The sequence below is a fragment of the Epinephelus lanceolatus genome, chromosome 20 (genome assembly GCF_041903045.1).
Source record: "Epinephelus lanceolatus isolate andai-2023 chromosome 20, ASM4190304v1, whole genome shotgun sequence".
Classification (NCBI taxonomy): domain Eukaryota; kingdom Metazoa; phylum Chordata; class Actinopteri; order Perciformes; family Serranidae; genus Epinephelus; species Epinephelus lanceolatus.
The window spans coordinates 23,568,661-23,585,943 of NC_135753.1; the positions used below are offsets into that span (position 1 = coordinate 23,568,661).

General features: G+C 42.9%; 1 protein-coding gene across 2 annotated transcripts in view; it reads right to left on the reverse strand.

The window, feature by feature from the left end:
• The window catches only part of sema5a (sema domain, seven thrombospondin repeats (type 1 and type 1-like), transmembrane domain (TM) and short cytoplasmic domain, (semaphorin) 5A), a 186,454-nt gene that overhangs the window by 35,520 nt on the left and 133,651 nt on the right, over positions 1-17,283 (reverse strand). For both annotated transcript variants that reach the window (XR_004502365.2, XM_033639177.2), the window contains exon 15: positions 14,992-15,139. Coding sequence is in view for 1 of the 2 variants with exons in the window: in XM_033639177.2 (XP_033495068.1) it covers positions 14,992-15,139 (148 nt within the window). In the remaining variant the exon portion in view is untranslated. The remainder of the gene's footprint in view (positions 1-14,991; positions 15,140-17,283) is intronic.

The following is a 17,283-nucleotide window of genomic DNA, read 5'->3' on the forward strand; positions in this document are numbered from 1 at the left end:
TTTAGTGGCATCTAGTGGTGAGGATTGTGAATTGCAACCAGCTGAAACCGGTCTGATTTTCTTTAGTGTTCATTGTTCAAGAGGTTTTTACTGGGAGGTCTCCTCCTCCCTAAAACTAATGGACGAGATGATTCAAACGGTAAAAACCTTGAACAAAGCAGTTTGACGTTACAAATCAGGGTTTCTCCTACAGTTTGCCTCGTCAGAGACAGGCCTGCAAATATGTGCTCCGCTTTTTTATTTGATAACGTAAGATCCAGACATTATGTGCAGAGGTCTCTTCCTCTCAGAAATAAATGAACCAGGTGATTTAAACCAGTAAAAACACAGAATGAAGCCGTCTGCTTTTCTGACACTACTTGTCACGAGGGGCTGCTAACTACAGTGGCTGTGGTGGCAAAAAGGCCTAGAAATATTTGATCCTTAAGGACAAGTTAGAAGCAAAGCTAAAATTGAGTAACCTTGAATGGAACAGAGTGACAAGATGAGAGTGACAAGAACAGAGTGACCTTAAACAGAGTGACCTAAAACAGAGTGACCTAAAACAGAGTGACCTTAAACAAACACTGTGACATTGTATTCCGTGGCAGGAACAAGTATTAGGATGAAAATAAGCACAAGTTCTAGGAAACTGCAGGAAATCGCACCCACACACACACTCCCACACACATGGAAAGTTATGTATGAAGGTTATCTGAGGAGGAGTATAAGGATATTCGATGAACTGCTCTACGGGGCTGTCTCATTGCGGGATTTGAAGCTGTATGCTGTGTCTGAATCCCGCAAGGCTGCAGATTGATCCCGAGTCATAGTCTTTCTTCAACGTGGCCAACGCAAAAACACAAAAATGTGATGGCTCTATCTAGAACCCTTGTTTGGTTTACCCCTTCTCGGCTACTGTAGAAAAATGGTGGTGCAACATGTAGATCCCCGTGGATAAGGACCAGCTCCCTATGTAGATATAAACAGCTCATTCTAAGGTAATGAAAACACATCAATCTTTATTTTCAGGTGATTATACGCCGAAGAAAACACTGTTATTATATTCTATTCCATGCCTGCCAATATATCCCCCTAAATCCTACACACTGGACCTTTACCATAGAGTGTTATTTCATGATAAGCACGTTTCCAGGCAGGTGAATTCACCACGTCCAGCGTAGGAAGAGATAATCAAATATCATTAAAGCAATAATTAAACATGACAAGCTCAGACAGAAATATGTGGTGTATTTCCCGAGCATAATAATGAACAGGACAATGGCTTTTGAAATTCTAGGCAGTGACTAATATGAAATTAAACAGCTTATTTTATGAGGAAATAAACAACCTTTTCAAAGCTTTCATCATCATTCATCCTTGAAAGCCTCTTGATTCTAGTTCTGGCTGGTTAACTGTACCATGTGCCGCCAGATCCAGCGCCTCTCATCCATCCGGCGCCTCCCCCCCAAAAAATACTCCATACACACTAACCAAGTCCTGTTTGCCTGCCCCCAACATACCTGTCATTCTGCCTGCACACACTGAGGATACATTCCCTTTGGACCACTTGCTGAACATGGCAAGAGGCAAACACGCCAGGCAGAAAAGGTCATTCGTCAAGTTTAATTCATAACCAAGGGGAAGGGATGGAGGAGAGAAGGGAAGGAGGGTGGAGAAGTTGATAGAGAAAGAGCAGAAAGAAGGCAATAATGGCAACTCTTTCTCCCCCTCTGCATCTGGCTTCAAGAGCTGCGCCATAAAAATGAAAAACACAGCACTGACGCTCCAACAGTATGATATGCGAGTCTCATTCAGAAGTGCCATGAGTATATATTTTGCCGCTGCGTCTCTCAGCAAACTTTTATTTAGACTAGTGGCTGGAAAAAGTCTTCTTCTTCTGTGTTGCTATTTTTGATGATACGACTCAGGGAAATAATAGGTGGGTAATAGGCAGTCCAGACCCCTTTTGTGCCCGGCTAAATAAATAAGGAGGTGGAGGTAGCGATACGTCTGGAGAAAATGACACTGCAGAAGAGGAGGTGAGACGGCTGCCATTTTCCTCACCGCTTGTTTATTTATGCTGAATAGGCCTTGAGTGACTGCCAGACCTTGACAAAATAAGATAAGAGTTCTTTTCTGCACATCCGTCAGCCTGTCACATGGGATCGGCTGACAGGTCAGCTGAGGAGAGGAGCACTATACATTATACAGTACGCAAGTCTATTTTTCACCATCTTGCCTCTGCTTTTATGCTCTCTCTTGGTCTCACTTTCCATCCATCTATCTATCTTTATATTCCTTTCACCCTCTTCTTCACACACTGTTCATAACCCGCTTTGTGTCAGCTCTCTTTCTCCCTTGCCTTGTTTCTTTTCTCCCTCTGTGCCTCTGCTTCATCCCTCTCTGTCTCTCCCCATCCGCCCTCGTTTCTGTCTCCTCCTCTCCCCCGCTCCCCCTGCCTCCCTTCCCCGGGGTACCAAGGTTAAAAACACAGGGAGGATTTAGATTCTGTTAGGGCCCTGTGATGAATGAGGGTGTCACCTCCACCACACTTCCTGCCTCTCTCCATCTAGCGCAGTAATCATCTCCAGACATTAATATTTAACATTATCACGCATCACGGACCAGCCCACAATCTGTGATTATCAGCCAATAACAAAAAAGAAGAAAAAAGAAAGAGTCCACCTCAGCGTCTCGCCGACGCCTACAGCGACACGCATACAAAAAAAAAAAAAAAGCAACACATGGCATGAATGGGGGGGAAATGCAAACGATCTGTGGGTGTTTGTTGTGTGAGTTGTTGATGGTGGCCAAACACAGTAAATATTTAATGAGGCTTGTCTGGTAAGCGTTTCTTCCTGCACTCTCTGAGGATTAGTGTCGATGCAGAGGGCTAAGGAGATAATTACTGGTTTTAAAGCTAAACCTCATTCAAGGTCTCCGAAGGCATCCACATCAACTACAGCTAAAGTATATGCAGTTGGTGGTCAGTGTTTATGTAACAAAGACGTCCCACTGACTGAACAAATACAAAAGGCGCTGAAGAGAAGACAACCTTTGTATCAAAATCTATACACTTTAACTTTACAGAAATAATTTAAAAAAGGAAACAGGGCATCCCAGTTGATTCATTGATTTATTTTTTGTCTGTTGCCTTTTTTTGTTGTAAAATGGTGGATACTTTTACTTCTTAAGGCCTCTAACATGAAGCAACACTCTGGTTGAGGGGCTCAAAACTCACACCATATCAATCTCCAGACATCCACGGCATTTGTGTGTTTCATATGTAGCTGATATGTTTGCATTTCTTTACGTTTTAATTTTCAATTTTACGTTGACACAAGTGCTGTGGTCAGGTTTAGGCACGAAAACCACTTCGTTAGATCCAGGAACAGAAACTCTATGCGTCCCAATACCCATCCTACCATACTATTTAGTATGCCAGAAAAAGATTTAGTGTGTCCCAGTACATATGTCAGACGCAGTATGCCAGAAATACCAGCATGTTAAGTTCTTCTGCATCTGGTAACACTTTGCAGTGTCCAAGCCAGTGTGCTTTTCTGGCTATTCTGACCCACAGCCCTCTGCACAGCATAAGATTTGTCACATTGATTGAGCCGAACAGATGACAGCTTGACAGCTTATTGACAACTTGACAGAAGCCGCAATGACTGATGACAGCGCGTTCAAGTGAGTGATGACCAGTCAAATAATAGGTATATCTATTGTTTAAGTTAACAAAATAATCAGATGACCAACTTTGAAAATAACAATGTGAGGGAAAAATGCATTTGTGAATTTACTCTTGTGAATATGTACGACTCAACAATTTCATCTCTAAGGTAACGGACATATGAGCAAGAGGGGCAAATTTTAGGTTATGTTATAACGAAGTAGTACAGTACGTACTTTGTAAGAGCAGCTGCAGACCCTATTAGAAGTAAAAAGACAGAGTATGCAATTCAGAATGCAGGCCCCAATTTGGTTACTACAAACAAAGCCAGAAATGTCCCCATCTTTTGTTAAAATTACCAGGTTTTATTGTTTGTTGTTTGTCTCGGTGAGTGGCTGCTGCTGACATCTTGCCGAGGTCTCATGTCACCCACCATCCCCTCCTCCTCTTGATGACAATCTCAGCTTATATACAATTATTAGTAATCCGAACGAGGCCACTTTAGAATTGCTGATATGATACGTATAAAATGCATAAATGTAACTTATCTGTGATTTGCAGATACTAGAATACCAGCATTTTATTCTGGTGACTGGGCTGCACAGAAACAACATAATGTGAAGTGGAGCGGTCCTTCATGTCACCCATACATAATTAAGTATGTAGAAGTGATAGGCATTTGTTTAAGACTGTCTGTGTGATGAAAATACTGATGAATGTCCAGTTTGTTGACTTTTATTTTGAAAATTTTAGATCTAAATGCATTATACATGTTAGAAAACACTTGTTGAAAACGTGAAGGCCGGAAACTATGGGAACTGCCCATTGGTCCGACAGCCCATTGTTCCGACCATAATAAACCCATTGTTCCGAAGTCCGTTCCGAAATCATCATGATGCCCTGTGGTTAAGGTCTGGTTAGGTTTAGGCACAAAAACCACTTGGTTAGGGTCAGGAAAAGATCATGGTGTGGGTTAAAATGAAAAAGAAAGTGACAAACACATAAGCCGTGAGCCTGCTTCACCTCAAGCCTTTCCCAGCTGACCGCGAGCTGGTCGCGGCGCACCATCAAGGCAGAAATACACCCGCCGGGAGCTGTTCAGCACCGCGGACCGTCGGACTAATGGGATGTCGGACCAATGACATGGACCCGGAAACTATATAGTACTGAAATATGGAGCAGGAGCGTTAGACTGTCATTCATCATTTCTGTGTCCAGGATATCTTTGAGCGGGGCTATAAGCCTCTTCAATAATGCAGTGGAGCAACCCTCAGCATAAGCCCCGCCCCTACATCATATAAGAGCTGTTGAGTTTTGTTGTTGTTTGAAAAAAATAATTAAAAAATGACCATTCCGTTGTGAACTGAGAAGAACTCAGTTGATTTTCAGACAGGTCAGTGTCCTCTGGCTCCGAATTAGATTCTGGCTCTGGCGGCTCAAACACGTCCGACTGTGCAATTCCAATAAAGCAGCTAGATGGCGCTACAACCAAAAGAGGCTGGAGCTTTCCCGCAAGTGGGCGTGGCTTTGGCACATTCAGCGGACATGCCCCCAGCATCTCAGAGCAGACACACTGCCTATTTATACATGATTTCGGAAGCGTTATTTTATAGACTTTGCAACTTTTAAAATCATTCACATTCTGCTGGGTGCTATGAGTATGACATAATGCCGTGAAGATATGGTGGCAGTCCCCCTGTATATCATCCCTGAACCACCTGGGGGCCTACGATATGAAAAAAGGTTGGAGACCCCTGCTGTGGATGACAGCACCCAATAACAACTGTTGAAGGACAGTGGACAGCTTATTGTCTTTTCTTGCAATAAAGGAGCCTTGTTATAGTGGGTAGGCATGTGAATACAAAATCTGGCATAATAACAAAAACAAAAACAGTCCCCCCGCTTTACGAGTGGCAATTTTTATAACATGTTGTGAATAATGCATTAAAAATGGACCTGAGGATGTGAAATAAACATCAATATAGCTCTGCCCATAAAAACTCATAAACCAAACACACACACACACCCACAAGCAAAAAAACATAACTCCATTCAAATGACATTCAGTGAGCCAGAGCAGTGAATAGGTCATGTTAGGCATATATTACATGTTGGCCATGTAAATGTGCCGGTGAACAAAGCGAGGGAGCTGTACTGTATTTGAATTAAACCAAAGAAGCAGAAGCTGATGAAAATGAGCTATTTAAAACGTTTCACCTCATTCTTTCCAGTCGATATGGCCAGCTAATAAAACAAAGTAATAAAACTACCAGAAAACAACAAACCAGGAAGCGTTTGCTGAACTCTTCGCTCAGCCACACTCACATCTCAATTTTCAGAGAAATTAACCGAAAGTGAAAACATGGTGGAAAGCAGTCGAATGTGACAAGTGGCATGTGGAACACAAAATTGGATTCAATTAGTCCGCTGATTTCGACTCATATCCGTGCCCGCCCCCTGGCGAAGCAGCGATATGCATTATGGGCAAATGGAGAGCAGCGATTTTATGCTGTGCAACACCTTTAACAGGCAGCTGCTCAGAGACAGGCAGCACTGTAATGTGTTTCTGGCTGGAGCTCAGGAGAGCTGGGTGGGAGGACGGCTGATAGCATCTTTACTGCCTCGTACAAACACGCAGCTTGCTCGGTCAGTATGGAAGTGGTGGTCCGGCTGTGTGTGTGTGTGTATGTGTGTGTGTGTGTGCAAATGTGTCAGGTTGACTACAGAGGGAAAGTTTGACTCCACTGGCACTTTGGCACTCATCTGTGTGTGTATGTGTGTGTGAAGCGCGTGCGTGTTTATAAGTTTATGCATGGAGAGTTGTGGATTCAGGCGGCTCCTATCTCATTCTGTCTCCATCCGCAGACCTTTCTGCTTATTTTTTTAGGTGTTACAGGCTGAGGGGATACAAGCTGAGGAGGAAGAAGGGCAGAAAAGGAAGAGTGTGTGTCAGAATAGTGTCTGAGTGCTGGGGAAGTATAAGCCCTCAGCCTCTCCATATTTTTATTGAAGAATGTATGAATGTGGAGTGGAGGGTGAAATATACTGTATATCTTTACTCCTATGCATGTGTGTGTGTGTGTGTGTGTGTGTGTGGGGGGGGGGGGGGGGGGGGGAGCGTGTCTGTGTGTGGAGGTACAAAAGCTCTCTGTGGTGTCCGGCCAGTTGTGGCAGGTGAATAATAAGGAGCCGTGCCTCTCCAGCCTCCTACCATCATTACACTCATTATGGTTCTTATTGGACTGGGAGAGCTGCAAGTGTGTATGACTGAAAGAGAAAGTGGGAGGGAGAGGAAAGCATGTGTGCTGCCGTACATAAGGATGCCGACATATACACACTTGTGCCCTAACGTTTAAGTGAACGATCCAGATGTGAGATATGAAAGTGACTAATCCTCTCCAGGGCCTACGTCTTTATCTATTGTGGTCGAGTCCACGGAGACAGACGCCCTAATGTTCCTCAAGTCTCCATGACACATCAGTTCAATTAGCAGCGCCGACCAAAACACACTTTGTCAAACTCTGACTTCTCTCCCTCTCCGTCTCCGTTTCCCCCCACCAGTCTGACTCCATAATGAAGCCTGCTGTCGGCCAGGAGCAGGTCTCCCGGCTACACACCAGTGCACACATGCACGCACACACACACAAACACTGAACAATATGAAAATACACAAGTGTGTTCACACGTCAGTCTGCCTACACAAACACCGGGTACTTAACTTTCATTTCGCAGTCTGGCGGCACGACTGGCAGGTAAATAGAACAGCTCTTGGTGTCATTAAGCGGCTCTGTGCATCGTCAGGTCTGCACGGCCCATATTTGACTTATTTAACTCTGAGAGGCAGAGTCAAGATGTGCAGCTCAGACGAGAATAATGGTGCTGTTTGATCCTTGGATGTGAGAGATATTTGATGTACTTTAGTGTATAAAGTAGGAAATACCACAGTCAACGACGTCTTCTTGAAGACCTCTGGAGCAGGTCGTCTTTCACCTCTTACTATGAAATTAAGAATGATGTGAATGTGACGAATCCAGCAGCTGATCTATGTGTTGCATTCTTAAAGCCACAGTGTGTAGGAATTTCTCCCATCTAACGTTGAAATCATATATTGCATTCAAACAGATGGCGCACTCTAGCGCCTCACTGTTTCAAACATGTATTGCAACAACTGTAGCCGCTGTGTACCAAAAAGCTATGATAACACTGATGAAACCATGTCATCCGATACTACATGGAGTATTCATTCAGGCTCCTACACAGACACACGCGACGCGAGTTGACAAACCCCCTCCTCACCATGCTGGCTGTGTTTACAACGTAGGACTGTTGGGGCGGATGTAAATTGAAACAAACCAATCACATCTTGTCCTTTGACAACTGACAAGTGGCTCAACCTCACACACCTCATCCCTCTCCTTGCATTACTGCGCCGCTAACAGCTGTTAGTGGCCAGCGGCACTACTGCCGCATAACAAAGTCCCACTCTTTGAGCATAATGCAGAATCATGTATTATGCAGCATCACGGGAGACGGAATCCTCGTTGCCAAGAAAGTGCAAAAGGGAATCAAAAAGGCAGCGTGACCGGCGAATTAAAAAAACAAGGGTCAGCACTGAGGTTGCCTTTCCCAGGTGGAGAGAGCTGCTGAAGGAGAAAGGTAATACAATCACAGGCCAGCGCTAACAGCGGCTAACAGCGGCGCAATGATGCGAGGAGAGGGATGAGGCTGTTAGCAACTGGCCGCTAACAGCGGCTAACAGCAGCTAACAGCTAACAGCGGCGCAGTGATGCGAGGAGAGGGATGAGGCTATTAGCGACTGGCCGCTAACAGCGGCTAACAGCCAACAGCGGCGCTGGCCTGTGATTGCATTACCATTCTCCCTCAGCAGCTCTCTCTACCTGGGAAAGGCTACCCCGATGTGGGCCTTCGTTTTTTAATTCGCCGGTCACGCTGCCTTTTCTATTCCCTTTTGCGCTTTCTTGGCGACAAGGATTCCGTCTCCCATGATGCTGCATATGCACGATCCTGCATTATGCTCAAAGAGTGGGACTTTGTTTCAGATTTGCCAGGGTAGTAGCGAAGCGCCTCTTGCTCCTCTCCTTCGGCTCCTCAGTCACGCAGTGCTGGCCTGGCTCTCAACGAAAACGCCGAAGGCGGTGCTGTATGTTCCTTGCTGGCGGGTGTATTCTCAAGATGGCGAAACGTAATGGAACCCCACAGACGACTTACCCGCACAATGTACAAACAAATCCGAAATTCTCCTTTTACGAGAATAAGTCAGATTATTGGTGGAGGTAATAGTACACCAGTGATGACATATTTATGAATGCAGACATCAATTTTTGCCAATAAACAACTGAAAATGTTACACAATGTCCCTTTAAATCACTGTAAAGGCAGAGCTCAATGTAACGTATTGACACCAACAGTGGAAGGAGAGATGTTTCAGTTGGTCGCAGTCATCAGTCTGGCCCTCAGACAGATGAAGGTAGTCTGTGTGAAGCTTAAAGTTATGCAGTGTTGTCTGACATTGGCTTTGGGAAAAAAATGACGTTAACATATCGCTTCTGTCCGACCTCCACAGTCTGGATGAGAGAGCGCTGTGTGGAGGAGCTGGTTAGATACAGTAAACACAGCAGGATTGCTTGCTATGCTATAATTTATTTGCTTTTTAAAAAAATTTTCATTTTCATCATATTATTTTCATTTTCATTTTCATCATATTTTCATTTTCATTTTCATCATATTATTGTCGCTTATTTCCTGATATTGCTACGATTTAGTTTGTTCATGTTTGATATATGTATTATGTTTATTCTTTTTCCCTTTTACTCTATGTTTTTCAGTCTCTACATATGTTAAATAATCCTAAAAAATGCAAAAAAAAAAAAAAAAAGGTTTACTTGCTACTGCAGCTTTTAATTGAAGTCAAACTCCATGACATGTCTTGAGGAAATGTGTCATAATTCAGAAACATGATAATAGTGTTGTCATGATACTGGACTTCGATACAATAGCCTACCTTCGAAAATATCAATATTTGATTGCTATTTTCGATGCCATGGGGAAAATGTGACGTTAAGGATAAACTTAAACATTAAAAATAAGAGAGCAAGAAATGAAAAGCAGTTGTCACCGTATAGTTACTTTGATTTACACATTCAAAAAGGAGTGGGAGGAAGTTATTAAATCCCACCTCTTCTCCATAGGTCATTGAGTGAAATGAAACAGACAGCTTCTTTATATAGATAAACCGATACCTAAGACTTTTCTAAATAAACCATACTTAGTACCTCTTAAATTTGTCACACAAAAATAACCCATATACTGTATTTGTATATAATAGTAAATCAACATTTTTACAATTTTAAATGGTAATGTTAACGCAGTTTTTCGGCCGGCAAACATTGTTATCATGCCAGCATGAGATGAGAGGGGTGACAGCTCACCCCCCACCCTGCGTGCGAATTTCTTCTTCCTAAAATTGCGAAGGCATGACCCGCCCTACTCTGCCTCCAGTTGGCTTACCTGGACATTTAAACCTATGGAGCTAGAACCGTGACAGCAATTTTAGGCATTGAAGATAAATGTTGACATTGGAAAAGCAAAAAATAGCACTGAAAAGGTTCTAGTGAAAAATAAAAGCCAATGAAAATTAGTTTATTTTAACATTCTTTTTGCATTCTTATGTGTTTGTCAATGACAATTTTTTCTTAATATCAGTCTTGGAGGTCAAGAACAGGAGGCAACCTCCGGGGCTGAAAAATGAAGCCAACTCGCAAAGATTGCCAAAAATTATAGTTCCTCGAGTGGCCACTAGAGGCTGGCTCTAGATGTGAGTCAATCCCCATAGACCCCCACGCTAAAATGCTCAACTTTACAGTAGAAATAAACATGTTTACAGCCTGCTACAAAACACAGTTTTGGTCTCTGTAACTAATTCAAACAATCATGACAACTGTACGGGGGTGAATTTTTATGCAACTCTCCCTTTTACATTTTATCAGGGCTTAAAATTATGCGTACTTAAGGATGGGGCCGCTTGAATAACAAGCATCGCTACAGTCTGTGAGTCAGATCCACCCCTTGCTCCTCCACGGCTCCACCCTCTTGTCCACATTTGATCACTTCTGGCTCCAAAAAACCCCAAAATGGCGACTGCCGAAATGCCAAACTGAAGGCTTCAGAATGGGAGTCTATAAACCAATGTGTGACATCATGCTAACTACGTCCATATGGCCCAGAAGAGATGCACTCTCCTCTACTGTGAGTATTCAGATTATATGTCAATCAAGCTTTCCTTGCACCCTCCTCTCCATGCCAACACAGTAACAGAAGGTTACTGTCTAAAAATTACAAAAAGAGTAACCCTGACACTGAGAGAAGAGTGACATGAAGAAAAAAATCATTAGATCTTCAATGAAAAACATTAGAATGCAACAAATATCAAAATAAAAGATTTCACTGTCTGTGTTTCACTTTTCAGTTGAACTCTTCTCACTGCCTTTATTTCCTTTTCTCAATGCCAATTTCTATTTTTGATGCCAAACTGTGAGTATTTTGGCTCCGTAAACCCTAACCAATCTCACTCCTCTTGTCTAAAAGTTGCCAACCAACCCAACCAACGAAGGCATGAGCACTGGTCAATCAGAGGGACAGTAGGGAGGGTCATGCCTTTGCCATCCTAGGAAAACCAATTTGCAGCCTACGTAGGCGGACTGCTCTGTATTATGCAGTCCCTGGTTGGTCCAAAGCTTAGGTTTATTACTGGAGCATTTGATAACAGCTCAGAAAAGACAAATTGCTGTGGAATTTTATCAAAAAGTTTAAGTTTTGTAGCTTATAAGCTGCATTTTAATGCTGTTTGATGACCATTTTTTCCAACATATAACCAACTCCACAGGATCTGCTGAACAGATTTCTTGGCAAAAGCACTGAAACTGTTTGCTGTGATGCATTATGTGGGTTGGGTAAGTCTGTGGAAGTTTTCCTTTGTTCATTTTCGCTTCTAGAGGTCAAACAAGAAGTCATCATGGCTGATAACTGAGCCGACTGTAGCACCATTAATAATAAAAGTAAATGGACATCTTCCTTTCCTTTTATTATTAAAAGTAAATGGACATCTTCCTTTCCTTTTCCCTCTTTTATGCTCAGGAGCAACAACTCCTTCCTAATCAGCTCCCCAGTCAGTCTTTTAATTAACAGCATGTGAGTTTCAGCGTGGTGTGTGATCATCATCAGAACGTTCATGTAATTATTTCCTTTTAGCAACACTACAATTACCGACTCAAATTTTCATATTAATATTCTCGCCTTTAATATTAAAAATCTTGTGGTAATGACACACTGCTTAATGGTGTGGTAAAAAAACTTTCTTCCATCTTATTAAAGACTGCCAGACTGCACAAACATCCTCCTTTTTAACAGATTTTTTAGTAGATGACGGGTTGAGCACTGTACTCTCCATACAGTACTTTACTGCCGGGCCACCGGGGCCTTGCTTGTTTATTTCCAGCCCAGATTTTGCTGGCTCCTCTGGGGATTCAAACCTGTAATGCAGATACAGTGAAACGAGAGAGACGGAGCAGCGCTGCACGGACCAGGGCTCAGACTGATGAAGTTGCAATCATGTGGCCTTTTGCGTCAGCAAAATGAGGCTCCGAGCCCCTCAGGACTAAATACTTCCATGATGATAAGACTGCTGAGGCTTCAGTCAATGACACGCAGGGCAAACAGGGCAGGTTTCAGAGAAATAAGCACCCAGAGAGGTTGTTCTTTTAATCTTGCGTGTGGCCACATTTTGTTTTAGGGTATCAGGGTTGCATAGTAAGTAGAGACACTTTTATTTAAATGAAAGTGTCCTTGACCTGAATCTCTGCTAGCTTCACTTTAGCCATTCTGTATGTGGCTCTGTGCTGTGAGCTCCCTGCGGAGGGGTATAAGCATAGATTTTGCTTCAGGGATCAATAGAAAATCACAAAAAAAGTAACAACTGAATAGATGTTTTGCTCAGCATGCTGGGAGTGTTGACCAGACTGTTATCACCACCTTCAGTCCATCGTTGATACTTCTCAAAAATAAGTTCAAAAAGTTAGTATTTCTTGCAAATTCTCTGCATCACACCCCTGCAAACGCCGGGAGCCGATCACAGGTGGCCGCCGTGATATCAATCCTGACAGGTAAACAGGAATGCGCACAAGTAGATACGCGCTCCGACGTCAAAGACATACACAGCATTCAGCTTTTCAGGTCTCAGCAGGGTGTCTGGTCTAAAAAAGTAGCTGTGATGACAGAAGCTGCAACCTGTGTGTGTGATTATGTGTGCGTGGTCTCCTTCTGTTTAATTAAACATGGATCTGTCCGGGGGAAGAGAGCACAGACAGATGGCACATAAAAAACGAACTCCATCACACTTTTCACGTTTTTTTTTTTTTTTTTTGAAGGGCGGGGGTGGTCCTTGATGGTATTAGAAGAACGTATTCCCACCTTCCTTGATCTTCAAGTGCTGCATACAAATGCATACAACTAACTTTACTGGAGAGGTGCACGCTTTATCAAACACTGTTTCCTGTTTTGAACACTTGAGCTTCACTTCTTAAGGGCTCTAAGTGCACTGAAGCAATTGTTAAACATTGACAGCTGTGCCATTAAGCACCTTATCAGAGTTGTAAATGGAAGGAAGCAAATGTTTCTTTGATCTGAATAAATATGCCGCTATATTACAAGTTAGCCAAGCTGTCCAAATAAAGTCCTCCCTGGAGAAGAGAGTCTCTGAAATCTGCATGTAATTACAACTCTGGTGGCTGAGATGGCCCCAATTAAGTCCATGTTGCGATGGCCGAAGACAAGGCGTCGACAAGGGAACAAAACAAAACAAAAAAAGTGAACGTAAGTAAATGCAGCTTCTTTGTTTTGTGCTGTAATCACTGTGAAACTGCCCCCTCCCCTGACACCAATAAAAACCATCTCTAACATCTACTGCTCAGGGAGCCCGAGCTCAAACATCAAAAACACACACAACTACAGACAGTCAGGCTTTCCCCTTCTGGAGACAGCAGTGACGAGGTGCTGAGATTCCCTCGTGCTCGTCATCGCTTTCCTTTTCTGAACTGAGCTCCTCCAGGAATGTTGTTGCATTCCTGAGATGTCTCGGTGAGGATAATGGTTGCTGCACAATGACAGAAATAAAACAGCTGCCATCTGATGGGAACACGTGTGCATGTGTGTGTGTGTGAGCCGTGGATGATACGGTGCGCCTGCTAAATTGCGACTTAATGGGAGGTCAGTCTTTTCATTTGGGGTGTTCTGCAGCTACTAATGTGTCATGGGCAATTATCAGATACTATATATGCTCTTGAGGTTGCAGGGCCTGTGTGTGGGATGTTTCATAGTGCTGGCGGTGTGTTATTTAGCCTCACAACGGGCCATTACACAACCTGTGGGATGTGCTCTTTTAGCTAAATGTGATTTGGGTCGTTGAATGCTTTTTCAGCAGTGTTTTTCTTACACAAATTTCATCTAACATCCTTTTAATTCTACACAGTTAACGCCTGTGTCCAATCATTTATTCAACGTATACAGACTGTGTAAACGCACATATTTACTGTACATGAATGCACACAGCAGCAAAGACGTGTCTAATCCTGGTTTTAATCTTAATTCTCAACCCTAAATCTAAACCACTCATTAAAATAACTTAGGTTTAAGGATCAGCTTATTCATAATCCACCCAAAACTCATATTTTTTTCTATTAAAATGGCAAAAAAAAGCAGCACACAAACAAACACACTTCAAGGATCCCCATGCATCCACAAGACCCTGACCCACATTCTTTAATCCATTTCCAAGAGGGACATGAGAAGCTACAGCTATCATGTTCATTCTCGCTTATTTTTACCAGGACTGTGGATGAGGGAATGTGTTTGTGTGTGTGTGTGTGTGTGTGTGTGTGTCTGTGTGCGTGTGAAAATAGCACCAGAAATAACACGAGCATCACATAATTCTGTCAACAAGGAGGACGCTCATATTTCAACACTTCCTTGCATCATCCGTGCTTTGGAGAAAGCTTTGTGGCAGAAAATAAGCCTATTCATATGAGGAGTGATTACTGTGTGTGTGTGTGGTATTAAATATGTCTTGGTAATAAATCTGATGGCTGCTGCCACTGTATATAAATATAGCCAGGGGATTTGGTCGTGTTAGATGTTCCAATTTCATCACCGCTGACTGTTCATCGCATCAAATGGCTTAGGCTGACTTCCTGAACAATAAGCAGACAGACAGACAGAGGGAGACGGATAGACGGATGTGAGAGCTTTTGTTTTGTTTGACATACCTGACCACACCCGGGACAGTCGTTGCCGTTCTCACAGGTTCTGCGTCGTGACTGGATGCCTCCGCCACAGGGCACGGTGCAGCGTTCCCATGCCGACCAGGCCGACCAGTACACGTGAGGTGGGCAAGGCAGGTGTTCATTGCAGTATCTGTGGAGGGAGAGCAGAGATGGCAGGAGGTCAGCACAGAGCTGCGTTCAATAACATAATTCAGGATCTCTTTCAATACGGTGATATTATGTGAAAAGGTAATTCTTAAAGGGATAGTTCACCCCAAAATCAAAAACACATAATTTTGCTTCTTACCTGTTGTGTTATTTATCAGTTTGTTTTGGTGAAGGTTGCCGAGTGTTGGAGATACCAGCCATGGATGTCTGCCCTCTCGTGAATATAATAGAGCTTGATGGCACTCAGTTGTGGTGCTCAAAACGCCAAAAAAACCCACATTTTAAAAACTCCACCAGCAATTTCTCTCTTTCTCTTTTCCAGACATCATGACCCGGTTACACAAGATAATCCACAGACCTTGTTGGGAGCTGTTTCATGTGGGAACTTTATCTTTCCTGGCAAATTACACACGCCGACCGTATCACGGCACAGACAGAAGAGTGCATGTACTCACAGACGAGAAACTCGTGCTCCGGAGTGAGATGTAAATGTGGGAAATATTTACTCATTTTTTACTCAATTAAATCTTTCAATAAATTGCACCAGAGTGAATAAACATATAATCATTATTAGACATAGATTTTTTGTTGCCTTTGATGTGGTGTATGCATTTGCAGCCCGTGCTCAAGTTGGTGTGTGTGTTTGCCATCTGCACTCAGGTCATGTCATGATGTTCAGAGGATAAGAAACAATTGTGGCAGGAGTTGGGAGTAGAGATCAGAGGGCGTAGCAATAGGAGGGCACTGCCAACAAGGCCTGCAACAGGAGGGGAATGTGAACAGCATAAAGGTGAAAGTAATATTGAGACAGTTCAGTCTGCTCCTGCGACCTGCTCGGTTTTTGTGTGTAAAATCTTTGAGGACTCACAGTAAACTTATTTCACTTTACACTCTAAAGCAGTGGTTCCCAACCTTTTTCTTGAGGGACCCACATTTTTACCATTGTTGACTTTCTCACTGCAAAAGATGTAGTCGGCTCTATTTTTGTCAATTGCCACTATGAAGTCAAACTCAAGATAACTCTCTTGGTGCACCCTCTTTGTATTTTTGACAGGTGCCATAGCTTCACTCTGAGGCTTCGCCATCTCACCATCAGCTGTTTACTCTTGGCACAGTGGTAGAGGGTCATGGGAGGATGCGAATTAAGTAATATTACATCAATTGGCCAAAGGGGGGCGCTATAGCAACCAAGTGAAATTGCAAATTTTGAATGGACATATCTCAAGCCCCGTATGTCATAAAGACATGAAACTTTGCACAGAGATGCCTCTCCTCATGAGGAACAAATTTGCCCCAAGAACCCGTAACTTCCGGTAATACACATTTTCTGCCATTTTGAATGTTTTGAAAAACACTTAAAATCGATCTCTTCCTAGGAAGTTTGACCGATCTGCATGAAACTCAGTGAACATAATCTAGGGACCAATATCTAAAGTTCCCTCTTGGCAAAAGTTGGAAAACTTACTAAAACTGAGCTTCTATAAGGCAATGAATATTGCGGAGGGCGTGGCTCATCACATAAAGGTGTATAACATCTCAAGGGTTTCACCCATCACCACGCAACTTTGTAGGCATATGACCACACATAATCTGAGGGGACCCCTCCATTATTGACCCCATCAAACAAAATGGGGCGCTAGAGAGCTAATTACTTATCGATTATCGATTTTTACTAAACTTGGTAGATATGTAGAACAGGACGCCTCAAGGTGACTGGAGAAATTTAACTCTAATTGGCAACTGGGTGGCGCTATAACAACAGAAAAATGCTTAAAAATGGCTGAAATGCGACCGATCGCTGTGGCTCCCCCTGTGGCCCAATGTTTTTTGTTTTTTCTAATTTTGGTATGACTAAGTCATGGTATGGTATGCTGTACATAATCACGGAAACTGTCAGTGTGTCATTCTGTCAGTCAGTCATTCTGGCTGTCCCACGTTTTTCTACTCACTGACGTGGTCAATCTATGTGAAACTGCATGTAGGCATTGAGGATTGGCATAGGTAGAAGGTGACAAAGCTACCAATGGGTATGGACTAGTATTTAATTATTTATTTTCATATAAATGAATAAGCATTTAAAATAACCCTTAAATGTATTTGTTTTTGACACATAGATGAATTAAATTT